At 42.4% G+C, this 27,300-nt stretch overlaps 3 protein-coding genes across 3 annotated transcripts in view; all 3 read left to right on the forward strand.

Moving 5' to 3' along the window:
• LOC111065297 (allatostatin-A receptor) overlaps positions 1-27,300 on the forward strand; it is a 114,440-nt gene that overhangs the window by 48,087 nt on the left and 39,053 nt on the right. Inside the window, exon 3 of the mRNA XM_022353404.2 lies at positions 7,879-7,966. The gene's annotated coding sequence lies outside the window, so the exon portion shown is untranslated. The remainder of the gene's footprint in view (positions 1-7,878; positions 7,967-27,300) is intronic.
• LOC111065298 (proteasome subunit alpha type-4-like) lies at positions 11,950-13,010 on the forward strand. The gene has a single exon (XM_022353405.2). The coding sequence runs from the start codon at positions 12,086-12,088 to the stop codon at positions 12,836-12,838; it is 753 nt and encodes a 250-aa protein (XP_022209097.1). The 5' UTR covers positions 11,950-12,085; the 3' UTR covers positions 12,839-13,010.
• On the forward strand, positions 13,299-14,246 carry LOC111065401. Its single transcript, XM_022353546.2, has 3 exons — positions 13,299-13,398; positions 13,466-14,074; positions 14,143-14,246. Exon 2 carries the CDS (start codon positions 13,466-13,468, stop codon positions 13,979-13,981), a length of 516 nt encoding a protein of 171 aa, XP_022209238.2. The 5' UTR covers positions 13,299-13,398; the 3' UTR covers positions 13,982-14,074; positions 14,143-14,246.

The following is a 27,300-nucleotide window of genomic DNA, read 5'->3' on the forward strand; positions in this document are numbered from 1 at the left end:
TGGATAGCCTCTTCATCGCCTCTCTGTATCGTGAATATATCATATCCACCATCCATATCACCCTCTTCCATCTCGAGGGATGTTGGGGGTATCCGTAGGTCTGATGCGTGTTCCTTCGAATTGGCCGTTTCAGCCGTGCAGTCCGTTTCTGACGCACGCAATAGCTGTGGAATGAACGCGCACCCATTTACTGCATGCCTGCAAATTGCCGGCGATCCGAAACTTCCAGCAGAAGGGATCCCAGCCTTTCTAAACTAAACAAAGTGCATCGGGTTTTTTTGAACACCGGATTTTCTTTCTTTTATTCGTTATTGGATCTTCATAGCCTCTCTGTATTGTGAATATATCCATCATATCTCCCTCTTCCATTTCCAAGGAAGTTGGAGTATCTGTCAGCATGATGCGAGTCCCATTGAATTGATATCTTCACATCGACAATGGCATGCCTAGTTCTTCGTAAAAATATATTATCAGTATGTTCGGCACATGTGCATTGAAATATTAAAGGTCCTCCACTGGCTTTGTACATCCTGCAGTATTGTAGTTTTGTAGGGATGCGCGTCTGTTCGTCGTGGGGGCACGGGGCACGGGACTATGCAGCTTCAGCTATCTTGCTGGTCAAGAATATAGTTACGTTTCCTTCTGCGCGTTACAAAACTAATTTATCCCTAAACTCTTCGAGTGCCGGGTATAAAAATGGCTTACAAATGGAGTACGGGCGACAGTATTCAGAGTAGAGAAGCTAGGAGTGGGCCTATGTATGGGAGAGAGTGCCAATTGCTTACATTTATTGGCATTTACCTCAAAGTGGGTCGACATCTTCGCCTGGCCTGACCCTGGAGCCCGTCCTGGGAGTCATTCGTACCTCGTTCTGCTCAAGACTCCTCGACCCTGTCCTACTTTTGGCTTGGGACCTCGGTTCTGTTTGTGTTCGTGGATCCTCTCCTTCTTGTGAACCTGTAGCCCATTCTAGTGGAGCCTCTGGCCCCAGCCCTTGGAGTGCATCGAGCTCCATTGTTACTCCTGCCCCAGGACATCGTATATCTTCAGACTTAGAACCCCTTCGTGCTCAAGGCTCAGGACCCCTTCGTGCTCCTGGCTCTGGACGACATTGTATCCGACGTCCTTCTCCTTGTTCCCTGTCCAGCTCATTAATCTTAGTTAGCCATTGCCTGGCTAAGCCGCACCACACCACCACCCTCTTAATACCACACCAGCACCCCTCTCCTGCCCTAAACCCTTCCGCTGGAACGCTCTTAACCCCTTGGCCACTTCATCATCACTTGAACCTTTCACAACTTTACACAATTTTAATTCATTTTAATTTGTTGCTTGTTTATCTTTGGGACTGAGCTTTGGCTTCAAACAGCCGCCCCTCTTAAACCATTCCCCTCGTAGGGCGCCACCCTCCCACTCTTTTTCACAACCTTGTAAAGGACTCTCACCCACTCACTCTCTCACTCGGCATGCGTCCTTCACTCTTTAAGTTGGTTTTAAGCAGCCATAAGCTTTCCATTTTCGTCAAGCACTTTACGACTCTCCTCCGACAATCGTAATGCTAATGACTGACATAAAGAACGGGGTGGATGGGGGTTGAGGGTAAGGTCAGTCATCACAGTAAGCCCCCAATAATTCAGTGGCAAAATGATTTGGCTATTTTTTTTGGTTATCACTCCGAAGCAAGTGGATTTTTTGTTGTTTGTAAATTGATCTAAACAAAATAAATGCATTTCCCCAATTGATAATATCAATAGATTAGGAAAGAGGCAAATTGGCACTCAAAGGAAAATAAGAAAATCTCAAAGAAACCTTTTAAAGGAACGTAAAAAAAGCGTCGCCCTTCATTTCGCAATTATTATTAGTGTGTCCAAAAAACATGAGAATAGGATAAACAAACTAAAGAAGATAATATTATAATGTTTCCCAGAGTTCAAACCGTTTGGGAGAATTCGAAAGGCACTAAAAGAAATCATGGAAATTATGGAATTTTATGCTGCGGGAGGAGGAAAGGGCAAGTAAAGTAATATATAAGTAATTGATATTTTTGTTAGTGGCACGTGTCCGTTGCGAGTTCCTCATCAATCAAGCTATCAAAGTGGCTAATCAATTGAAGCTGGCCCAAAGTCAAGAGTCAAAGTCAGCCCCAGCGGGCAGCAGAACGTCCATTAGAAGCAAACAACAAAATTTTTCCAGTTCATTCAACTCAATCCATTTGAATGGGGAATACTTACATGGATTATTCGTGTGTGTGTGTGTGTGTGTGTGTGTGTGTGTGTGTGTGTGTGTGTGTGGACCTATTTTGGTAAAGAGAATTATTAAGTAACACAACAACTGGTCACTGTTTTCCCTTCGGTTTTCGCTCTTTTCTACTTGTTTTCCTTTCTCTCTCTCTCTCTCTTTCTTGTTTTTTATGCAATTGTTTTTCAGCCGGGAATAACTTTATCATTAAATTGGATACGAAAATCGCCTTTATCCAATCAGGATTCCACCCATACTCACCCAGCAGCCAACCCATTGTCTGGCGATATTTTTGCTTTTGTTTTTTATACTTTTGGCAATTTTCCATTTTGGTTTGCCAGCTTCGTTTTCGTTGTTGTTGTTGCTGTTGAGTCGTTTGTTCATTTACAGGGCTTATCATTTGTATGGGGAATTGGGAGAGCAAGCCAACAGTAAGAGGGAATAAGTGGAAGAAGGCTGGTGCAATTTTTTTTTGGTTTTTGTTTTTGTGTAATTATTTGTGGTTATCTTTTTAGATCCAATCGTCCGCTAGCAAAAGTCCTCCCAACTCTAACCTCACCCTTGGACTTCTTTTATCTTGCCGAAAAATATTGGCTCCATCTGCCCTTTCCTTTCCGTCCGACTTGGCTTTGTGCATTTGGTAATATTTTATATTTTTAAGACTTTTCCGCTTTTGTTTTTATGACCATCCTCCCAAAGACTAATCATGGATAGATCCAATGGGCATACACGACTGCTCGATAGCAATAGTAAAAGTAAATACTTTTACCAGGCCCCAAAGTAATCTAATCGATGGGAAATACTTCCCTAGATTTCATAAATTTTATTCGCTTGAAGAGCATCAAAAAAGTCGACTCGGGGGTCTAAACGTAGGACGTAACTCCCTGTCATCGTTTGCGGGGCATTAGCGCCACATACGAGTGTGTATGCAGCGCCTGAATAGTGCCCCTTTTCAGCTCCAGTGCTGGTCCTGGTGCTGGTGCTGGTTCTGATGCTGATGCTGGTCTGTGTGCTTGCCTTTTGTTTCAACGAGTATCCGCTCAGTTTAGTATTTGTATTTTATGGTTATGCTCGCATATTGGAAGCCATAAAAATGGGCAAAGGAACTAGAATGGAATGGAATGGAGAGATTGCCATTGCCCCTTGCTGTTCTGTTGGCTTTTGTCAGGGCAATTTACATTTCATTTTCGTTTAGTTTGTTCGGCGACAAATTAAGCTCAGTGGGTGGGTTTGGTTGGCTGCTCTGTGGGGTGAGCAATATTAATCCAACAGTCGATTCATATTCAATTGGAAGCCCTTTCCCCATCGATTTGCTCATTTGCCTTTGGTCCCGATTTTAGCACTTCCCCGGCACCCTATCATTGAGTGGCCCGGAGATTCTGCGATTCTGCTCCAACTCATTTATTCACACACTCCCCGGTCCCATTCGCCGTCTCTCGTTGAGTGGCTCAAGTGCCACTTGGAGCAAAAAAGGCGAATCGAAATGAAATGAGAGTGGATCAGAAATGGTGGCTCGTACCAGATGACAAGGAGAAGTGGTGCCCAGGAACAGGGGAAGGGGCTGAGTGGCGTCCACTTAACAGAGACAGGGGCGAGACAGTGACACATGCGGCTCGAACCGCTCTGCGACACAATTTTTGGCTATTTTCATCTGCTTCTCCCTCCCCTCCCCTCCCCTCCCTCATCACATTCAGTCTCATGAAGGCCAGCACTGGCAAAGAATTCAGCTTGATTATTCCAATATACGAGTATATACATATATAGACATTCGACTGATTCGATTAGTCCGGGACTCTGTGCGAAATGTGTGAGCATAAAAAATAATGAAAGAAGGAGTAAGGAGGTGAAGCAGTGCCATGGCGTTCCATCTGGCTGTTCTGATGACTTCAGCAGAAATATGAATGAGTCCGTCCCGGCTCTGGAAATTGTTTTGCTACCTTTCGTGTCGGATGGTTCATAAAATGGGTCAATTGTTTTGCCCGCTGTGCTCCATGTAGCAGAATTGTTAAGTGAGATTACAGTTGTTGGGATTCATGGAAAGAGATGCCCGATGCCCATCAGCAATTCTTATCGATTAAGTACATGATGGAGCCGCTTATATAGTATGCTAGTGTTTCGTACAATGAGACGAAGTCCCCGTAGCCAGCGCTCCATACATTTAATTTTAATATTATTTCAAAATGTATTAAAGTTTATTTTAATAAATAAATAATATTTGTAGCTGCAAAACGTTTGGAAATGTTTTTTGTTTTTTTTTTTGTATAAATACAATATTTTTATATGGCATTTGTGCCAGCAAAAACCTTGCTGCATATAGCAATTGAAATGAATTGAAATCATTTTACTATTATATTGTCTTTGAATAGATTTAGAGGAGCACTGATTTACGGTATGTCAAGGGCATATAAAGCTCGACATTTCAAGTTATTTTTTCACATTCTCCTCTTGCTCACTTCTTACCCTTTTACCGTTTCTGTTGGCTAAGTTTCTTTGACGAACAAATTTGTATATCCAATTGCATTTTGTCACTTTCGTCAAAGGCAAATATTTTGTTAAATATATTGAAAGCTTCCTTCCCGAAAATGTCCTCTTTCAACACAAGCCCCGCCCCAACAATGGGTAAAATGTTTGAGCAGTGAATGTACGATACAGGAAGACAGGGTAGAATGTGTAAGGATGAGTGGTAGGGGTCTAAAAGCGATATCTATGGGAGCAACTTCCAAGTGAGCAAACAGAGCCGGGGCAATTTTAATAAAGTCCGGACAGAAGCCGAAGCCAGGAGCTGAATGGTGGCTGGCGAGGGCATTAGGAGGAGGAGGCTGATGGTGATGGTGACTGGCATAAAACTTTGGGTGGGAATATGCATACGAGTACACTTCTTCGAGTGGATCCGAGTGGGTGTCTGCCTGTGTCGCTGCGTGTGTGTATTGTGTGTGTGTGTGTGTCAGCTGCCACGCCCCTGCACTGTAGCTGCCCCAATCATGTGGCATTCATTATATTGTCCGGCTCGGAGCCGTACTCGTACGTGTCCTCATATCTCACAGCTGCCACATATTATTCCAACAATAAGAAATGAGTAGAGAATCTTAGCAGCGAATCTATGAATACTCTGCTAGTTTTAGTCGCAGTTCTCTCACAATAATTTGTAATGTTTTGGTTTCCATTATAACATTAATATGCAGATATTCTTATAGTATTCTGATCCTTGAGGATGGCTGGCTATACGCCTTAAAGCATCCCCAATGCTTACCATCAGCAAGGGTATTTTAACTCCCCCCACTAAATAGGACAAACATGTCCCCTGTGTCCCAACGGAAAGTGCACATCATTCTGCTAGTGCACACACACACACACACACACACACACACACACATCTATTTTTTTGTTTGGGTACATTTCGAGGAAATTCTCCGCATATTTGTTCTAGGCCGTAGCAAAGTTTTGCCCATTTCGTTTCGTTTTGTTTGAGTGGCTCCCAAACCCAAGGAATGAGATTGGGATTGGAATTGGGGGAGCATTGCAAACGGGGAGGATACATTATGAATTTGCCGCCTAATTGAAGTAACTACTTACGAGCCACACCCACGGCGACGCCCACTACAACACGCCCACTGGCGCACATGGCAAATTGCCATTTCATTTGCATCTGTTGATGGCATTTTGCGGTTGCATCCAACTACTCACCCTCTCTGAGTTTCTCTATGTCCTGCCGTCTATTCTAATGAGCTGCACAAGCGTTGTTGCCATGGCCACAAAATGTGCCAAAGTGCTGACTGGGGGCCCATACAAGATTGTTGCCACCCAGCCATCCAGTCACCCACACAGCTAGAACCAGCAGCTGAACCATCGTCAGGACCACAAAAACAGTTAATTGTGGCTTAGTTGCGCTTAATTCTCTTTCAATCTTTTGAGTTGGCAACACTTGAAGCACCCCAACGAGGCAAAAGCTTTTTCGCATTTCATAACAATATTTGTTATTATTATTGCAACATTTTAATGGGCATAACCACCCACAGCCACCGGATAGGATGGCAATAGGCATACAAAGTTTTTTACAACAGCAAAAGAATGATTTAATTGTAAGCTCAAATAAATACGAAGAAATTCCTCAACGGTATTGCTTTGAAGTGGATTTATTTTATGATTTTTATTTTAAATAAATGTAGAGTTTTGTCAATGGAATTACTTGGATGTTGTTATTCGTACAATATCTGAGAAAATTTAAATAAAAATAATTATGAGGAGAATTTGCCAACATTGTTGGCATTCAAAACTCCATCTGATACTGGGGCAAAACTGCATTCAAAAACATTCAGCAAATGGCTGCTGTCATAACTGTCAATAAAAACAGAAGCGAAAAACAACATAAACCATAAGACAGGAACAAAAACCAAACCAAAGCGAATGTCAATCATGTGCTTGGGGTGAAAAAAAAAGAGAATCATAAAAATCAAACAAAGACCGAACACACAAAGGCACAGAAATGTGAATGGGTGGCATAACCCAAAGACAAGAATATGAACAGAAGCAGGAAGAAGAAAAGAGATAAGCCCAAGAAGGGGCCAACAGAGTTTTATGCCGAAAATCATAAAAAAAGAATAATAACAAATATTAAATAAGCTAGTTAATTGCAAAAAATTATTGGTCGAAGGATACTTCAAGTGTTTGGAATACGAATGAGAGAAGAAGCAATTTACAGAAAAATGTGCCATTGTCGAAGCGAAAGAGATAGATATAGATAGATGGATATGTTAACTAGTTGTATATCTATGCTTATCCAACTAGCATTCTATGCAGTAGAGTATTACATAGCTATGCGCTGTAAGATATTATTTAATTCAATGTTTATTTATTATATGAAATTGCTGTAGTCTAGCAAAGTATAGGAATAATTAACTTATTCGACACGTCTCGAAGTCGGCTGATTTCTGCTAATTGCACTGCTTCTACGGCGCACTGCTTGCATATACGATTGCTGTTCTTCTTCTTCTCTGCTGTTACTGCTTCTCTGCTGTACTGCTTGTCTTCTGCCTGTTGTTCTGTGGTTCTGCTTGTCAGCAAATAAAACAATTCAGCTAAATTAAAGTTAAAGTCTTTGCCTATAATAAGTGCCATAACACAGGCGTCCTCAATTTTCTATTTGAATAGTTTGGCTCACAGAAGCATTTAACTTAATTTAAACGTGCCAGTTCTGCTCCATTATTGGAGGCATTAGTTCAGGTTTTCCGACAAGCACTAACACAATTATGGATCTATTAGAGCTGCCTGCTGTGCTGCCCCTATATTTTTGCAGCAATTTGCAAAACCTTTTTCCATTCAGCTGGATTCAAATTGTTCGATAAACATACAACTATTTACTCCATACATAAACATAACCACTTGTAACAAGCCCCATCCCATTATTCATTCTTTCAGAGTCCCTTAATTGCGGCCCCTCCCCACCCCCACTGTATTGGCCATTGCGGCGGGCGAGGTTTTAGCAAAAGCCATCAATTTTGATTGCCGCTTGTTCCCAGAAATTAAATGATTATTAATTTTTCACCGAACTCATCAGCGATCTAGCAAATGTTTATTTTTAGCTTAGAGCTCTCCATTTTAGATTCATAATTTAATAATTATTGTGAATTTGCTTGATTACAGAAACGCGGCTGCCTTTAAAGTGAGAACAGGCAAATTTAACAAGCGCGAAACGTTTCTAAATTGGAATTTTTGCATTCGAGATTTAGAGGTAAGTAAACTTAACTCATTTAGTGCGTGAAGCATACTGATTTACCACATCACCCCACCCCACCCCACCCCAACCACTGTGCAGCAGATCCATTTCCATTGTTACCACAGACAAGAGCAGGAGAGCGGCCTTTGTCACAGGTTTCTCAGATTGACAATCGAGTGTGGGGGCAGAAATTTCAAACAGGCATTTTACGCGTTCCCCCCCCCACCAACTTCGCCGCTTCGGAAAGGTGTAAAACTTTGAACATGAAATGACATGCCGATTAAATTAATGTGCCCCCCGGCAGCCGGGTCGGGGGCTGCTGCGTTCGAGTAGGCGGGCGTACGACTGACACCATTCCGTCTTGGCTAATAAAGCGACAATGGGAAGGCCCATGAAAAATAACATAAAAACACACAAACTTTAATCCGTCTCAAGCTCAGTTGTAACTGTACCTGGTGTGTGTGTGTGTGTGTGTGTGTATGGGTGCAGGAACATAAGGGCAGGGGACTGGCCAAAGGGGACATTGACACCTGCGACCTGACTGGAAAAGAGAGACGAGAGGCGAGCGAGCGAAAAACAGACGCCGCATGGTGGCATCATTAGCCGGCGGTGCGGCACAGGACACCATGTGCACCATATAATCACAATAAATGACAATGGCCAATCCTGACCCTACTCACACATACACACACACACATCCCACACTTCCTTGCCCCCGATATTCCAACTGTTGGTACCATGAATACGAACGAGCACATGCCCGTCGCATTGCGAGAGAAGAGCCAAGTGTAAGCAGATATTTCCATTTAATCACGCTCCAATGGCGTTGACCCCTTTCGGAGTACACTCCCGCCCCACCTACCAGCACACAAGCCCTAAGAGGGAGTCAAGGTCAATGTGGGTGCTGGGATTGAATGGAAATGGAAGGGAAACAGCTGATGGGGGCGGCAGGTATTCAAATTAAAGGTAGAAAAGCTTTCGACTCTTGAAGTATAAGAATAAAAAAAATAACACACTTGCTACTCATGTTACTTGGGCATGATTACCATGATCATCAAATAGATATACCAATAGGAAGAATTATTTATCAACTAACTACGAAAATGTTTCACACTTGATACTCGTTCCGGCCACTACTATATCAATTTGCATTTAAGTAGTTCTATTGGTGTGATAAGCCAAACCCCTGAAATCAGCAAAGCCTCAAATCAAAAATTTCAGATCAAATCATACACTGCGCCAGGCCACAAAAATTGCAATCAACACAGGAAATTGAATACATACCTACATGTATATGTACATACATACATATATGTAAAAATGGTTGCCTTTGGCCGCCAACCCAAAAAAAAAACCCATTCGTATTCCCTGCTCAGTGGGGAGTCTACAATTTTCCACAAATTGCAGTGGCTCTGGGTTTTATTCATATTTTCATATTCCACTGAAGGCAGTTGGCAGCAGCAGGACACACACACACACACACACACACACACACACACCACACAAACTGCACGAATAAGCCAAAAAGCGTGCAAAATAGTTTGGTAGTTCAACGAGCAGAGCAGTCAGAGCAGTTCCTTTGCCACAGCAACAGCAACAGCAATGGGTGGAACTACCACAATGCTGCCACATTAATGTCAACATTAAAACCAAAATTACATTTGTTTGAGTTTCATTCCACCGCAAATCCCACTCTCGCACAAACAGGTGGTGACTGGGTGGCACACTAGGCGGCCAGCGTATGCCAAAGCAATCACAACATTCATTTAAAACAAGTTTAAAATGTTGTGCCCATTAAGTAAGTAATATTTTGGGCATCATATAAAGTTAGATAAAGGTCACAAAATGAAAGAAAACAAAGTGAAAGTACGGCCAGAGAGGATTTCTTTTGTTACACAGTGGTCGAGACAAATCATTACAATAATCAATTATTATGTGGCACTGACTGCCTTTCTCTGCTAACCTACAATTGCCAGGTAGAAGAACTCATCACTGAATGCTCGTGCTTCCTAATTTGTATGAGCATCTACCCACTGTGGGCGTGCGCGTGCACAAGTGACTTTGTAGCCGTAAAAAAAAGTTCAAAAAAAATGTATATTGAGAGAAGCAGCGCTCTGTCAGCGCTACACCGCGTGCACCTACACCGTGTCCAAACACAAAGTAAATCCAATGCCCCAACCAGCTACCGAGCTTGTCAGTCTCGGATTACAGCATACAAATAGACGGCACACCCAAAGGCAGGGTGGGGGTGTGGACAGAATAAATGCAGAAAGATGAGTAGAGCAGAGCCGAGCAGAGCACAGATATATTTATAGGTGGGCAGGGGACTCAAAGGCGGCGGTCGAAGGTCAAATGATGTGCGGCTGATGTTCCAAAGCTGCTTGTTCTGGCACTCGGCACGATTACGTTTTCTAATGCGATTACCGTGAATTTAAGCTGCTTGTTTGCACCCGAGAGTATGCATTTCAAAGTGACCCAAAAGTGTACTTTGTTTTCATAATGTAAGGCCACGAGTAGGAGGTTTTTTCTCTGTGTGTGCTTTGCCATTTAATGGTCAGCTTGGGGTGCATGTAAGAACTTTTTTTCAACCATGTTTCCATTGCTAAAAAAAAACTTAAACAAATCAAAATTATTGGCTGTGAAATATGGAAATTTCCCGCATTTTTTTTTAGGCTCTCTCCCACACTGCCACAGAGAGCAGCTCAGCAAACCAATTAGACGGTAAATTCCAACTGCCTGCGCTCTTTAATCCACCAACCTCCTACACAGATTTGTGTGCTGCAAAAGTAAACTAAGCGAGGGCGGACACAGCCACAGCACCAGCCACTGCCACTGCCACTTGCCACTTGCCACTTGCCACTGTCATGGCCGCAACTCGGACAAGTTTTGTGTTAGCAGAAATTCCTTGCTGTCGTGTCGACATTTGCGCTTAATTAAAAACTCAATTCCGTGCACACAGATGCACATAGTAACTACTACTCCTATATCGTATTTATTCATATACATTCCTCAAGAGTCTGGGCTGGGGGACGGAGGATTCCGTATCCCTCTGCGTTGCTTGGATGCCCCAATCAAAACCCAAAACTGGTTTCTCTCTCTGGATATCAGATAAAAGAATTTGCGCCAAAACCAAAATAAACTTGAACACCAAAAGGGACCCCCCCCCCAGCCGCCCCGGCCGCAAACAGTCGGATGGCTGAATAAGGGCGCTGTGTGTCTGCTCCCAAGAGGCGGATGCTACGAGTGGGCCAACAGCTGTTGCAGCTACGAATATGTATACACCCAGCCCCAGTCCCAGCTCTGCTTTCCTGTCTTGCCGTTGACCATTATACACGTTTGCTTTTATTTAATGAAAGCGCATGAAAAATTAAATATAAAAAAATGCTTCACAACTGGTGACAAGTGGCCGAAGTGGCGGCGAAGCGGAAGTAGGCTGCGGAATGGGGGCTAACGGAAAGCCATTAGCAGACTGAGGGACATGAAAAGAGTTTGCCGGATGGGGGATGGGGGCAAACAGGAAGAGGAGGTAAACATTTAGTTCCTCCTTTTAAATATGCAAATGGATACTCGAAACTATTTTATTATTCACACGAGACAAGCGCCTACACACACACACGCACACACAGACACAGATCCCAAACATTCAACCCGCCCCCTTCCTGTGCGCCCGCCCACTTCCTGGAAGACAAGTTTCAGCTTCCTCTTCGCCCCCCGTTTTGTTGGCCAGGGCTCTTTAGTGTTATGTGCTGTTTACGATGTCATAAAAGAAAAAAAAAAGAAAGAAAAATAGGAAAAAAAACACCAGCAAAGACGTGAGGGAAAAGCTGCAACAAACGGAAGGAATGGGCAAGAAAAGTGCGGGGAAAATTCCAGAAGCGAAACCAAGGCATAGCGCATACCCTACGCTGGAGATATTTTTCCATAGAACAGCCGCTGGCAGAGAGACTAACATTATATCATAGGATTTTCCCCATTCAATTTGTGTCAGAAATCTGTATAAAATTATACGATTTTCGTTCTTCAAATTCGATATATTTTATCTACTTACTTTTTGCTATTTCTAAGGGTTTGCTTGTGTGCTACTTCTGTGCTATTTTGTGTTGTAAACTGCTACATTTTGTAGCTTCGTTGGTAATGGCACGTCTCTATGATCCCCAAGCCATACAGTTCTCGCGCGAGGGCCGCCTCCACCAGGTGGAATACGCCATGGAGGCTGTCTACGCTTCCCACATATGCCTGGGTATTGTAGCCACAGATGGCGTTTTGCTGGCCGCAGAATGCAGCAATCATCGACTGATCGGCTGGCCATCGGAAAAGATGTTTCGCCTGACCAAAAGTGTGGCTTGCACCTGGACGGGCCGCAGTGCCGATGCCACGAAGCTGATTGATGAGATGCGCATTTCAGCTCAACGCCACAGATTCAACTTTGGCGAGACGCGTCCCTGCGAGGGAGTCGTGGCCGATGTGTGCACCATCAAGCAGTCGTACACGCAGTGGGGCGGCAGACGACCCTTTGGCGTTTCCCTTCTGTTCATGGGCTGGGACGACATCTACGGCTATCAGCTGTACAATTCCGATCCCAGTGGCAACTACAGTGGCTGGAAGGCCACTGCCACTGGGCAGCACTTTAGCGTTGCCAACTCCCTGCTGGAGGAGGAGCTGGATCCCAAAGTATCCATTAATCTGGAGCAGGCCAAGGATTTGGCCATTAAGGTACTGGATCGCAGTCTGGGCACCACCAATCTGATTCCAAACAAGCTGGAGATGTCCAGCTTGCAGCGCATCAACCATAGCTGCATCTACAATATTTTGGAGATTTCAGAAATGGAGAAGCTGATCGAAAAGTATAAGAAAGGGCAGGCAGCAGCCGAAGGGGATGCAAACTAGGGGATGCAGAAACACATACACTACAGATACACCATAGAATATACTAAGTGCTATATTTGTTTAAGGTATTACAAGAAAGGAAATCTAGCAATTGCAATGAAAAAACATAATTTTAATCTCAATCAAAAAACATACCCCTATATAAAATATTATTTTAATGTGACGTTTATGGGGAAAGCATTTAAAATAAAATATCATTAATATGAATACTTTATTAATGATTAAAATTAACTTTTATAAGCTTGGAAATAATATTGAAATTAATTAAGCAAAGCGCAAGCATCGAGGCCTTCGACTTAAAAGGTTTTTTTTTTGGTGCACTCTAGTGGAACGGAGACATTTTCTTCATCAGCCCCATGTGGGAATGAAAAATAGATTTCAAGTGCTTCTCAATTAAATATTCTTGAATTTCTTTCTTCAATTTTCTCAAGCGACATTGCCCTGTCAAATAGTAGAAATATTAGTAACCTTTTGAAAATACAGTACAGCTCTGAATATCTATGCCTTGAAATTATTAAATTCGTTAAAAAACCCAAAAAAAAACGTTTAAAGCCCAAAAAGTGAGTGAGTATTTGGGATCGTTTCAGCAAAATGATTTCTGTTTGAATGTTTGCCCCCATCCAGCAGATGGCATCTTGGTATAGTGTCGGCTTGGCCGCCCTGCTATATATCCTTTATCAATGGATTTATTCGCGACCCTTGAATATGGACAAGCCCCAGCTGCCTTCGGTGCTGGTACTCATAGCCGTTATGGATATGATTGCCCACAACGTTTATATTCACAAGGTATTAACGCGGTCCTACGAGCCCTTCAAGTTCCTCTACGAAGTGGCTTTTGGTATCTTTTACTTGGATATTGGCATGCGTGATATCTGGACTGGACTGGAAACCCAAATAATTGTACTAATTCAGCGCACACTGACCGGCTTGGAACTTGTCTCGGAGGAGAATTATTTGCGCCACAAACAGTATTGGATTGGCAGCATTACGCTGCCGTTGTCGCTGCTCATACTGGTACTGGCTGGCAAGTCGACGAAACACTTCCAATTGATACTTGAAGCCGTGCTTGGCAGTAGCGTAAAGTGCACCCAAAAATCCAAGAAGACTTTGAAAAATAAAAAACATCGCCAAGCTGCCACATAGCCATTTAAAGTGCTTGTTAGGCATCCGCATTGTTATCGTAGATGTGGAACCACCTAATAAACGGCTTATAGAGAGCTCAACTGTCTTTTAAATGTACGTATTTTCTCACACACACACACATCACGTGTCACAGCGAAGATTGAAGCCGCCTTATCCCACAGAATCCAATTGCAGCTCAAATAAAATATATACCGAACATCCTATGGTATAAGTGTACCACCATAGACGAGCTGGAGCTCGAAAACAGATTTTCCCGTTTTTAAATATTTACCCAATGGAGAGGGAGCGGAACAAACCCCACCCGTCTGACATTGAATAGAATGAAAGGACTTGGCCCCGGTCACGGCCGGGCCGGGGTTCCTTTGAACAAATAAAATCGCCTTAACCCACACACACAGACAGACAGACAGACAGACAGACGGACAGACAGATGGAAAATATGCAGACAGACAGAGTCGAACAACGACATTCCATGGGAACATCATCGACATCATCGACATGAAGCTTCCCCCATGTCTGACCAATAAGCGGCCTACGGGCAGGCACAAAGAAACAGCAACTGAATCAGAGACCCAATCCACCCACACCCACACCCGTAACCGTACCCATCAGCAGACACAACTAAGAACCGTAACCGTAAACGAACCCGTCTCAAATCATGTCAACTTAGGCCACCACGACACGCAGGGCGGGGCAGGCTCTTTGGGGCGCCTGCATGTTGTACACACATATACCCTTCCAGAGGGTAGCATTCCTCAAGCATTTCAAGGAGATGTTCCCGATTGTTACACTCAACAATTAAATGTTACTAATGTATATGCCCAGCTGAAACATGCAACAAAGTGGCAAACTTTAGCTGATAATATTCGAATAATCGAAACATTAAAATATCCAATTGAAGTGCTGAGATATTGTCTTAAGATCAGGACTGGAAATATTCCAAACAAGGGTGCTTAAACCTTCGGTAGCTGGTGTTCTTCTTATTTCTTTTCTTGCTCTGCCATCCTTTCAACAACTCTTCGGCTCCTAGTTCGCATATTTGCACAGGAAACGGAAAACGGAAACTGTTCTGTTCTGTTCTGTACTGTCCCCATTCCCTTGCTCTAGAATGGGATCCTGGGGTCTCTGCCAGAACATTTGTGTCCTACTTGTGTCGCATTCGAGCAGCGGAAATTATTTGCCTTCTTATTTGCCTGGTCAAAGGTCGCGGCATCTCTTTGAAATTCGCATTTTCCATTTCCCCTTTTTTTTTTTTGCACCCCAATGCAAATTTTCTTTTCAATCATTGACCAGACGGTACGCCCTCCCCACCATTCCACCATTGCCCACAATCTACTCGAAAACAATTTTCATTCAGTTTTAATTTATTATTGAACGAATTCTTTTCACGGCTGTTTACGGTAAATGGATAAATACTTATGTTCAGGGCCACTGATTTATTAAATTTCTTTCACATTTTCTGTGTGGTCAGTCAGGGTGAAAAATGTACCAAAAATGCAACTTAATGGAAATATTTAATCAAATGATTAATCTGAAGTTTATTACAATTTATGTACTCATTACCCACTCATAGTTCTCATAGTAGTAGTATGTTCTCATAGTATGGCAGGAATTTATTCTACGGAATGGGTTTCGAAAAAATAATGAATCCAAATGATTCCGAATGATTTAAACAAAGAAAAGGAAACCCTAAAACATTTTTTATGGCAGGATTGCAACACACCTATTGGACTCTGGAGGCAAGGCAGGATTTTACAAGTGGAATCATTCGAAAATATCGACTTGTTATTCGCTTGTCTCTTAAATTGGGAACATGACCCAAACTTTTCTGAAGTTTATTTTCAGTTTTGTCGCTCAACTTTAACAGGAAAAAAAAATCCAAAGTAAATAAACGATTCGGAAATGCCTCATACGGGTCCAGCCAGCCTCCTTCGCTTCGTTTGTGTCTTTTTATTGATGACACAAATGGGTCATTGGTTTCATGCCACCACTCGCGCCGCGCTATCTTTCTCAACTTTTTTCGTTTTGGGTGGGATTGTTTTTGTGGCCAGGCAGTTTCTGTGTGGTGCTGTTGGTCATTGCAAGGCCATAATGATAACGTGTGTCCTGTGAGCCACACATTGACACTCAGGGCACCCAGGGACAGGAAAGAAAATAAAATTAAACATTAAATGCGCCAGCCAAGAAAAGTCAGAAATAAGATAAGGCCAAAAGGAGGAAACCCAGCAAATAAAACCACAAATCCAATTGATCTATAAAAAAAATACACAAAAATACAAGTACATATAAAGTAAGATACACATACTTTTATATACATATATATTGTACGAGTATATATGAGTACGAGTATGGTTGGCATTTTGGCTGCTGCTCTGCTGCCTTTCGTGGCTTATTAAAAAGCTTTCAGCCGAAACACCAAAAACAAAAGAAAAGCCAAACGTTGTCGGATGTCGATGTCGATGCTGGGGGAAGCTGAAAACTGGGAGCTGAAAGCTGGTATGTGGATGTGCCTCTGAATGCTTGTTCTCCTGTAATTTTCCAATGAAAGGAAGTGTGAAATTGTGCCGTTATTCATTATATATATGTACACACACACACACACACATATCCACGTAGAGTTGGCCAACTGGCCTAGTCAACGAAGGCAGCTGGGCTCGTCTCGGCTCGGCTCGTTTCTGGTTCGTCTCATCGTCTCGGTTTACCTCGCTTCGGTTATTGTAAAATTTAAATTGAAAACAAACACACACCCAGTCCCGTTCCCCTTTCCGCGTCACAGTGGTTAACAATTCATTGGCCATCTTGCTGTATGTTTTATATACACTTTTATCAGGTTTTTTTTGAACGCTTGTGGATTTTTAAAGCATACAAAAAATGTCATCCTTTCAAAGCTCTTAATTTGTAAATCATTTTAAAATTGTGTGCGCAGTTTTGTATTTATTCTCACTAAAACCCTAACACAAAGCGATCTTTTTTACCATTGAACGTATCAGAAGGCTGCTCTGATTACCCTTTAAAAAGCTTAAAAATATGGAATCATTTTTGTCTATAGATTAATTAAAGAAAGCTGCAGTGGATTGGCCAACACTGAGAGAGAATCGGAAACGCTGCGCCTGGCTGTTACATGATAAATATTTACATATGCACAGTAATTTAATGGAAACCCGTGAACACCATTAGTGGCGGGCAAAAGAAAAAGGTAATGCTACTGCAGCCTGTTGGGACAGTAGAGATTACAGTAGACACCACTGTACAGGAACTTGAAGTGCTCGAATCATGCTCCTCTCCACAGAGGGTACAACAAAACTTTGTTTATTTGGAAATAGAATAAAATCGGCTTGCTATATCTTGTTGATTATATTTCATTTGCAAGTGCCACATACGCTTATCCGCATCTCTGTTATTTTTTGTACCACTGTGCTGGGGATAACACTGAACTGAAAAGACAGATGAGCCTGAGAGGTACCGACGACACTGAGGGTTGTGGCTTGCAGAGGGGTCTGGGTCTGGTGGCTGGTGTGGGAGAAGGGGGCTGGGCTGAACAGGATGTGGACGCCAGGATACGCATTGTTCCCGGGGGTTGCCAAGAGAAGAGCGCCCCTGGCCGACTTTTGACTTGTGTTTTTACAGCTGCTCTTTTTGTGTGTGTGTGTCCCCTACATATTCCCTAGCCTCTCACCCGTCCCACCTCTCTCACTTTTTTCAGCAATGGTCGCTCTTCTAGCGTGCTAGAAAATTTATGTGCGTTGACAAGTTGAGAGCACGCGGCCCACGGAACTGAGGTGAGAAGGCTCTCAGCTGGAGGCAGCCAGCCAGCCAGCCAGCCAGCCAGCCAACCAGCCCCTGCTGTGTGCCACCACTCCCTGTTGGGCCTAATCACGTAGCAGAGCTGTGCCACACCCCATGGTGTGCCACAAAAACACACACATACACACACAACACACACACACACACAAAGAGCAGCCACAGCCCAGGGAGAATCAGTTGCTACCAAAAGAGGAACTGTGACTTGGCAAATAGTTTTCGGTTTCATATTTCACATATTTTCAAGTTCAAATCAAGTTTTCATAGCGAAAAGAGAGAAAATAGAAACTCGAGGGTCGCAGAGCGATTCCCAGGGGAGTCCGAATGGCAGGGCAAGAGAAGTGGTTGGGGATATATAGAGATAATAATATCAAATGAGATTGAAAATTTCGAGAGAAACTTGTGCAAGCCAAAAAGTTGTTAGCACTTTGACCTACTTCAGCATGTAATCCTAAGTGAAATCGCTTTGATTGGCAGATTACCTATTTTAGCACTCTTTTCCCTTCACTCCATTGGCACCATCTTCAGCTCACTATCTCTATCTCCAGCTCATGCTCATGCTCATGTGCATATGAACTTCATGTCGCATGCTTAATATTAGTATGCATGAAGCTGTAAAGTTTTTAAAGCTGCTAAACGCTGATAGCAGAACAGCCGCATGAGTGTCGGCAGGAGGGAGATCTGAGGTTGAGGCAAGCCAAAAACTTTCCCATTGAGTGGGCGACATCATTTGTGGCCACAAAACTGTTGTGGCGCCAGAGTCAAAGACCTCCAAAAGCCAGACATTGCATTGCCAGAATATGAAACGTCTGAAGAGGATGGAGTGGACCATCATGGGAAACCACAGGAAAAAATGGAGCTAGATAGGGGGGGAAAAGCGAGCAGAATGGAACAGCCGTGCGACGAAAAGGATATGGCGAAAAAGGCAGCAAGAGGCAGGAGTGGGAAGATTGTATGCGGATGGTCACCCAGGCTTTTTCGTTTGGTCCCCTTATCGTTTGTTCCGCTGGCCACTCGCTCTAAGAACGTAACGCCGCTGCCTAACCACCAACCCGCCGCCTACAGAACTCAACTCTGCTGTACTTAGCAAAGAGATTGGTCATTTCTCATTGAGTTTACATTTGATATGCAACTCAAATATAAGTGTGTAGGCACAGAAAAAAGCGAGGGGAAACGTTTTGAGGCGCGTCTCAAGTCAGTCCCCCACTTTTATACCCGGTACTCAGTCAGATTTAAAAATATTTTATCGGTTTCCATTTTTCCGCTATTGCTTTTAATTCTGCTACTTCTGTCTCTCTCTCTCTCTCTTCTCACACCAATACGCCGCTCTAGCTCGTTCGCACACGGCACGAGGCAGAGTGTGTGAGCGAGAGAGAGAGAACGAGTAGCGCTGCAGCGCTAGAAGGGGGCAGCTTAGCCACTGCAAAATAATTTCTTCATTCTGGCTATAATAATAATCCAATCTGATCCAGATCCAGAACAAAAAGGAACTTGTAATCTTCCATTAATCGCTGCCCCAAAAACCTGTAAGTGTGAGCGAGATGCATATATGCGCTCTGTGGAAAATCGAAATTTTTGACGTAGCTGAGCAAAATGCGTACAAAATGGCGGAATTCGTTGCGCCATCTTGCATCTCTTTATCGTGCAACTTGCCCAGACTTGTCTCCCCTTCATGTGCGTGTGAAATGAAACATTCAAATAAATAGAAAAACTGACGAAGAGATAAGCAGATGGAGACAGATCAAGCAGGCCCAGGTGCAGCCCATAATAATTAAAGACGCGAATCTTCAAGCCAATGGAGCGTAGTACAAATCCTTAGAGGGTCAGAGTTGTGCACTTCGTTAGCGGTTGCATGGAGCCATGGGGCATTGACTGTCGGGCATGCAACTGAACTGTTCGTTCATTCCGTCTACAAAAATGATCCGACCGAAATCGAGGAGATGCTCTACAATATTGCGCTTTCGGTTTTCTTGCCGCGCTTGCCACGGGTTTCGACCTTTGTGGGTGCAGGGTGTAATATCACAGCAGTCGGATACAAAATTTGGTTGTTCTAGCGTTCGGCGTTTTATGGCTATATCCACTCGGCTATTGATGCTGATCAAGAATATTATATACTTTATGAGGTCAGAAACGTTTCCTCATGTGCGTTACCATAAATCCAATATACCCCTTTATATTTCGAGTACGGGGTAGCAAAAAATGGCGGCAGTGTGAATGGTAAATGGTCTGGTCCGAAATTCTGGCGCTGCACGCGCGAGCGAGAGAGAATGCTGATGTGCTCTGCTGGCAGCTATATATCGCTCTCATTCTAACATATACAAACGAATGCTGATCAAGAATATTATGCATACACACACATACATCTACATATATGCATGTATGTATATGTGCCCTCGCCTAGCCCGGTCTACTGCCATCTCTATCACTTTTATTTCGTGTTGCTATGCACATATGAACGGAGCGACGTCAGTGCTGTCAAAATTTCAGAGACAATATATAATGGAAAAAATAAAAAAAGCTAAATCTTATTTTGGGCATTTTTTACACAACACATTTTACACGTTAAGGCGGCAACCATCGATGGCACTCACGACTATATCGACGGTTTGGCAACAAACAGCGGCAGAAAAGTAACCTTTGCCACCCTTTGCGAGCTGTTTCAACACCATCCAACGTTCGGCGTAGTTCAAGAAAAGTAACTCTAGTTCTACGAGTATGCCACCCGAACGTCCCCGCTAGAAGATTGGTAAGGAGCAGAACCAGGCGAAGGTTAAACCGCATCCATCCGTATGACTTGGCCACCAGGAACATATAAATTCCTGTTGCACATCCCGCGCGGGCGCAAACTAAAATAGAAAACACGTCCCTACCCAACAAAAGACAACACAGTAACGACCAAGAACATTGCTGTGATAATGAACAAAACCACATAACAACCTAAAAAAAAACTAAAAAAAATAGTCCCTATAGGTAATGAGATGAGTGCCGTACTGAAGTTAATCTAAACCACGACAGAGCCACCGCATAACGCGCGTCTGCCACCCAAACAGGTAAACACACGCCCAGAAGCCCCCCCGCAACCAAAATGGCTAAATGTTATATTGACAGCTCCAAAATGTGTGTAAATTATATGAACAAATTGCAACAAAGTAGCCTACACAAGATAAAGCAGAAGTGGTCAATGTACATAAAGCTAAAACAAGCTGAAATAAAAAACCCAAATAGCTAAATGGCCACTGGTATTAGGGGAAGTAGGGTGGGACTAAGAGTGAGAGAGACATACCCGTGCGTGTGGCTGTGTGCCCATAGCATACAAATATACTTTAATTATTTTTGCATGATCATTTTATATTATTTATTAAAAATTGATATTACACCAATGAGAGAGAGAACGAGAGCGTATATATACTACATACATACATCGAACATCGTCACGTGAGAAATGTAGTGAATACAAAAACAGAATCGATATGTATCTAATATATATCTTTAACATATTTACATATATTTATAACAAATAAATCATCGTGACGCACACGTGTTCGTTTAGCGAAAAATCGGCACGAAAAACAGTTTATTAGCGCAAGAATTAATCAGATTCCGTCCTAAGTAACCAAAATACAATCCAAAATCTGATGCATGAATTTACGCATCAAAATCACTAGCCATGTGCGTTCACCAGAACTATCGTAGGAAATCCATCGATGTGCGCCGATCGAGTTGTCCTGTTGAATGCGCCAAACATGTGATTATGGCTCTAAAACACAAACACATCCATAGCTGTAAAATTAACTTAAAAATCATATAAAGTCCACATTCGATGAATCGGTTATAAATAACCCATAGATAAAATATAATAAAATCATTAAGAAAAATAAAACAATAATATTTTGTATTGGAAATATTCATTTTCCGTGCCGGGTGTGCCGAAAAATATGGCAAGTGTCATCTAGTATACCTGCCATCCCTAGAAGACATGCCCATCCCTAGAACATATGCACATGGGCGTTGCTTCCCATACCATCACATTCACATACATGTTATGTGTTGTCTGGCGGCGCAGCTGCGAGCTGCTTTTCGTATAAAAGGGCCGACGCAAGCGGGCCTGGGCGTCATTATTTTTAGTTGCTCACCCAGGTCGGACCATTTTCTCCACCTCATACTCATTAATATTTTTCTTAAACTAACTTGAATATGTTTGGTATTCTACCAACTAAGTAGAATTTTTTTATTTTATATTTGATAAATCAAAGTCGCCCAGAGCAATTAAGATATTTGGGTTTGGTGAAGTTCTCCCAATCTCCCAAGTTTTTCCACCAATACCAATTCCTATTTTTACACCCGAACAGGGGCCGTTTCAACCGTGCAGTCGGCTGATTTGATTTCGGGATGTCAGTTATCCGACATATGACAGAATTCTCGATTTTTCTTTGGCTATCTTTGCCTGGGGCATTTCTTTGTTTTCCTCTCCATCTCTATGGTGACTGGCGAAGACCGATCGTCGCCTGGTCCACACGAACCATGCGGTAGTTGGATGACTTATTTTGCGATATACGACCAGCTGGTAGAGAGAGGAGCAGTTCCCAAAAACAAATTAAATAACTATTTCTGGTCAAGTCCCGCTTGACCTGTGCAATTCCGTTTCTGACGTATTAATGGCTTTGGGAACTCTCCATCGTTTGTTAGTTCGTTATCATAGATGGTGTGGTCTCTGGGAAACAAAGCTGAAACTGCAGCTGATTTTTTGTTGTGTTTGTGGAAGGAGAATTTAGAATGAAAATTTAGAATAGTTTTTCTAATAAAACAAAACCGAAATACTTGGGATGGCGTAAAGATTTATTAAAAGCGGAGGCGCAAATAATTTAGGTGCGCTCGATCGAATTCAATTTCAACGATTATCATCAGCATTATCCCTAATTGCGTAATTTATAGCAAATATTTTTATAAGGAAAGTTCAATACCGGATTTCCTTTTTTATATTCGATATTGGATCTTCTTAGCCTCCTTGCATCGTGAAAATATCTCAAGTATCACCCTCTTCCATCTCGAGGGATGTGGGGGTATCCGTAGGTCTGATGCGTGTTCCTTCGAATTGGCCGTTTCAGCCGTGCAGTCCGTTTCTGACGGTGACTTGAAAATTCGCCATCATTAGACAATTCGCCTTCATAAATAGTGTGGTCCGTCAGACCAAGCTGGGGCTTAAACTGGAGGTGAAGTTGCAGAATTTTTGCCTCATTTATAGCAAATATTTCCATGAGGAAAGTTTCGGGTTCTTTTAAACACCGGATTTTATTTCTTTTTGATATTGTAGTAAATGCACACATGAAGTAAACAAAAATCTCACTTTTTATATTTTAATAAATTTTGCTCCGACTTGTATAGTTGACTACTTTTGTGGCTGCCTTGAACTGAACTGAATGCAAACTGTACGAACTGATGGAAGGTAGTTCTATGCAAATTTTTACCGACTACTTATATACAAAAAATAAAGTAAAAGCACACACGAAGTAAACAAAAATCTCTCACTTTTTATATTTTAATACATTTTGCTTAAAACCATTTCGCTTAAATAATTTAAGTTTTTTTATTTTATTGTGGCTTGGACGTACGCAATAGCTGTGAAATGAGCGCACCCATTTACTGCATGCCTGCAAATTTCCGGCGATCCGAAACTTCCAGCAGAAGGGATCCCAGCCTTTCTAAACTAAACAAAGTGCATCGGGTTTTTTGAATACCGGATTTTCTTTCTTTTATATTCGATAATGGATAGCCTCTTCATCGCCTCTCTGTATCGTGAATATATCATATCCACCATCCATATCTCCCTCCTCCATCTCGAGGGATGTTGGGGCATCCGTAGATCTGATGCGTGTTCCTTCGAATTGGCCGTTTCAACCGTGCAGTCCGTTTCTGATCACAGCCTTTCTAAACTAAACAAAGTACATCGGGTTTTTTGAACACCGGATTTTCTTTCTTTTATATTCGATAATGGATAGCCTCTTCATCGCCTCTCTGTATCGTGAATATATCATATCCACCATCCATATCACCCTCTTCCATCTCGAGGGATGTTGGGGTATCCGTAGGTCTGATGCGTGTTCCTTCGAATTGGCCGTTTCAGCCGTGCAGTCCGTTTCTGACGCACGCTGCTGTGGATGCCACCCACTTGCTGCCTGCAATTCCGATCCGAAACTTCCAGCAGAGGGTCCCAGCCTTTCTAAACTAAACAAAGTACATTGGGTTTTTTGAACACCGGATTTTCTTTCTTTTATATTCGATAATGGATAGCCTCTTCATCGCCTCTCTGTATCGTGAATATATCATAACCACCATCCATATCACCCTCTTCCATTTCGAGGGATGTTGGGGGTATCCGTAGGTCTGATGCGTGTTCCTTCGAATTGGCCGTTTCAACCGTGTAGTCCGTTTCTGCCGGTGATTTGAAAATTCGCCATCTTTAGACAATTCGCCACCATAAATAGTGTGGTCCGTGGGACCAAGCTGAGGCTTAAACTGGACGTGAAGTTGCAGAATTTTTGTTGTGGTGCCTGTGGAAGGAGCTATCATCATTATCCCTATTTGCATCATTTATAGCCAATATTGCTATAGGGAAAGTTCAATACCGGATTTTCTTTCTTTGATATTCGATATGGGATAGCCTCTTCATAGCCTCCTTGCATCGTGAAAATATCTTACATATCTCCCTCTTCCATTTCGATTTATTAAATACCGAATTTTCAGGCTCCAAAAGTATGTTCAGAATATCAGAAATTAAACGAGAAGAACCGTGTGAGTCGCTTCTGGGGACGCGACTCTACTTATACCCGTACTCACTCAGTATATACATTTTTGAGCTTATGATTTTTAAGAATTTTAAAAAAAAAAAAATTTTACATTTTACATTTTTTTGCTACATCTGTTATCTACATCTACATATACAATGTATATTCTACATCTAACATGTAGATTGTACATGTTCCAATTAGATTCTACATCTCCTCCGCTAGGGGTTGCTCGCGCACTGAACGCGGCAGAGTGTGCGAGCGAGAAAGAGAATCAGTAGCGTCAGCAGCGCTGGAGAAGGAGAGGGAGAGGGAGAACCAACAGAAAATTAATTTCTTCATTCTGGCTATAATTATGATCCGATCTAGTTCAGATTCGGCAATACTGGCATTCTATACGATACTGCGTTTTTAGTTTTATTGTATCTTTAAAATTGTGCCTGCCACAGATTTTCGTCCTTTGTGGGGGCGGGTCAAAATTTTGAAATGCACTTGTAGCAGTGTGATGTCACATGAGTCTGGGAACCAAATTTGGTTTCTCTAGCTCTTATAGTCTCTCAGATCTAGGCGCTCATCAAGACGGACAGACGGACAGACGGACATGGCTATATCGACTCGGCTATTGCTGCTGATCAAGAATTTATATACTTTATGGGGTCGGAAACGTTTCCTTCTCTGCGTTGCACACATCCACTTTTACCACAAATCTAATATACCCCTTAACTCTTTTTTGAGTACGGGTATAAAAAATTTTAATTATGTCTGATTCTACTCCTGAGCCTCCTTGCATTGTAAAAATATTGTTACGTTTTTAAATTGCGTTATTCTGGATTAACGAATGTAAACGAATAACATCCAAATCGTGGATAGCCAGTAGTACTACATCACTAAATCACTTTATGAACTGCCGCAAAGGTATCCTGTTCCCTCTTAAGTTCTATACACTCTCGTCCTCTACAAGTACAGTGTACAAACCGAACTTTTCCAATATATAGACCCACAATTGATGGCGCACACACACACACCACAACCTACCCTGCTGGGCGGGGAGGGCCTTGTGCCCCCGCAACCCCTCAACAGGTAACCGCAAAACTGTCAGCAGACATACAACTTTTTTAGCCCCCCTCCATTTGAACATTTCCGCCCCCAAGTTAGTTGTCGTATAAAGTTTTTCCGTGTTGTTCCCGTTCCCTGCGCAATTGATTGAGTGTTTAGAGCGCCATCTAGCGTTTAACGGCAAGTCAATAGCCGATGGCGGACGGCCCGGTCCAACTTCGAATGTGGGCGTATTTCTGCTGATTCTCACTTATATTTTTTTGGTTTGGATTTCATTTTGTTTGCCATTTTCTTCTTTTTGACAGTGTGGCTGACAGATGGCACAAAAATAAAATTCGTATCGAATCCAATCGAATCGAATTGAGTGCAGTGGGAGTACGATAGGCGTAATCGAATGTTTACGTCAACTGTCGATGCCAGCAGACACATTGCAGATCAAAAATCAGCTCGGCTAAGGATATATATTAATATTAATCAATGTTTATAGGAAAAAGGCCATGTCAGCATGAATCAACGACTTGGATGACAATTATTATTACTGATATTAAACAGCACAGAAGATAGGGAGACCTTTTATAAATTAAAGATCAAATACATTTTTTAGTTTAAGCGATAGAGAAAATTCATGACAATAATATTCTGCCACTTGGTAGAGAATTTCTGAAAGCTTTTCGCCATTAAGTTAAAGGCATTTCCGCAGCTCTGACTGAAATATATGATGCATACATTTTTATGTGGAAATAACTTTTCAAATTGTGGAAAAATTGTCAAAACATTTGGAGCATTCGGTCCCCTCACCTGCTCACAGGAAAATGAATACTGCAAGGATAAAGATTAGAGAATGCATTGGGACTTGAGCAATCTTCATTGTGATGGAATTTTATAATCAAAACTCTTTGCACGTTTTCGCCTTTTGGACACACATTTCGCCTTTGCCTCTGCCTCTGCCTTTTCCTTCCCTTTGCTGCTTTTTCCTTTATTTCATTTTTCGGACACTCTGATCTTTGCTTTTCGTGGTCCATTGTTTGCCCTGAAGCAATGCAGACAATGTGGTGGGCAGAGCAGCAGGGCGAAATGGAGGCAAAGCCAAATTAAAATGCAGGCCAAAACCTAAGCTGCATGTGATGCCATTCGGGACATGCCTGGCAAATGCCAGACAGCAAAAAAGAAAAAATAGAAAAAATAAAAGGCGGAGGGAGACAGACAGCCAGACAGCTAGACAGGAGACTCCATGGGAGAATTGAGATGGCGATGACGCAGGATAGCAGCCAGCCAGCCAGCATACAAATTCAAACAAGTTTTCCGATTGCACTTTGAAATGCATTAAAACAGGCCACGAAAGCCCCCTCACACTTTTATTGACTGATGCAGCAAATACTCGTACGAGAAATTCTCACATCAGGCCACATCTCCACACTAAGGCCCTGGGAATATAGTATGTCCAGTCAGCGAAAGAGCTAAAAATTGATTTGGCAAATGGCAAACACAAACATAAACGAATACTAGTGCGAGTGCGAGTACGACTACGAGTACGAGTAGTTTCTACATGCCATAAAATGTGGGTAAATATTTCTAGATAAACATTTATTTTCAACGAATTTGATTTGAAACTATCGCAGCCAAGCAGCTCAAAATAATTTGAAAAATGGCTATGAAAGCTTCCATTGATTTTTAAAGCAA

The sequence above is a fragment of the Drosophila obscura genome, unplaced genomic scaffold (genome assembly GCF_018151105.1).
Source record: "Drosophila obscura isolate BZ-5 IFL unplaced genomic scaffold, ASM1815110v1 contig_73, whole genome shotgun sequence".
In the NCBI taxonomy this organism is placed as follows: domain Eukaryota; kingdom Metazoa; phylum Arthropoda; class Insecta; order Diptera; family Drosophilidae; genus Drosophila; species Drosophila obscura.